The following is a 1330-nucleotide window of genomic DNA, read 5'->3' as shown; positions in this document are numbered from 1 at the left end:
TCCCCCTATTTTGTATTTCAAGGCTTTTGGAAATGCCAAAACACTTCGGAATGACAACTCCAGCAGATTTGGAAAATACATGGACATACAGTTTGACTTTAAGGTATGTTGAAGCTCCTAATACTGGCACATGGGCCCTCTAAATTTGCCAGTGACGGAAACCCAACTCAACGGGCTATAAGGGACAAGGAGGATTTTTTGCTCAAACAATTGAACAGTCAAGGGTTAGTACTAGTTTTAGGAAATACAGATAAAACCACAGTGAGATACCTTTTTATACCCTCCGTTGTTGTTGTTGTTGTTGGCTGCCTTTAAGTTGGCCCCCAATTCCTGGTGACCCTAGGCCCAATGGAACAAAACGCTGCTTGGTCCCGTGCCATCCCTGTGATCAGTTGCAGATAGGACAGTGTTCCATTGTGATCCATAGGGTTTTCATTGACTTATTTTCGGAAGTAGATTTCCAGACCCTTCTTCCTAGTCTGTCTAGTCTGGAAGCTCCGCTGAAACCTGTTCAGCATCATAGCAACATGCAAGCCATTACTGACAGATGGATGGTGGCTGCTCATGAAGTGCATTAGCTGGGAATCAAACCTGGGTCTCCTGCATGGAAGGCAAGCATTCTACCTCTGAACCACCAATGGCTCTTATACCTTCTGGATGGGCAAAAATTAAGAAGTCTGATAATACCAAGTGTTGGCAAAGATGTGGATCATTAGGAACTCTTACACGTTGTTGGCAGGGTTTAATTCGGTGTGACCCCCTTTGGAAAACAATATATTATGGCATTGAAATCATATAATCTAAGGTGCAGGCATTCCACTCCCAGAGATTCCTACAGATATGAACCAGAAACACATACAAGCATGTCCACAACAGAGCAACAGCATTACCCATAATGGTGAAAGGAGCGGAAACCACCAACATATATGGAAAGGACTGAATGTCCATCAACAGGATAATGGCTAGTTAAATTGTGGTATGTTCACACAGTGAAGTATTATACAGCAATGAGAGCAAATGAGCTACAGCTACACATAACATGGATGGTGTTACGGGCTAAATTATGTCCCCTAAAAAGATATGCTAAAGTCCTAACCCCTAGTACCTGTGCATGTGATTCTGTTTGGAAATTAAGTCTTTGAAGATCTTATCAGTTGAGTTAACATGAGGTCATACTGGAGTAGGTCCTAATCTAATATGACTGGTGTCCTCATAAATGAGGAGAAGAGACACAGAGACAAAGTGACACAGAGGGAAGACAGCCATGTTATGAAAGAGGCAGAGATTGCTGGGGCTACCAGAACCTGGGGGAGACAAAAAAGGTCTTCTC

At 42.9% G+C, this 1330-nt stretch overlaps 1 protein-coding gene across 1 annotated transcript in view; it reads left to right on the top strand.

The window, feature by feature from the left end:
• MYO1H (myosin IH) overlaps positions 1-1330 on the top strand; it is a 54780-nt gene that overhangs the window by 7888 nt on the left and 45562 nt on the right. The window contains exon 4 of the mRNA XM_023733656.1: positions 23-103. Within this exon, the coding sequence (XP_023589424.1) occupies positions 23-103 (81 nt within the window). The remainder of the gene's footprint in view (positions 1-22; positions 104-1330) is intronic.

The sequence above is a fragment of the Trichechus manatus genome, unplaced genomic scaffold (genome assembly GCF_000243295.1).
Source record: "Trichechus manatus latirostris isolate Lorelei unplaced genomic scaffold, TriManLat1.0 scaffold00061, whole genome shotgun sequence".
Classification (NCBI taxonomy): Eukaryota; Metazoa; Chordata; class Mammalia; order Sirenia; family Trichechidae; genus Trichechus; species Trichechus manatus.
Note: the sequence above shows the minus strand (reverse complement) of the source record. Positions and strands in the feature narration are given on the sequence as shown.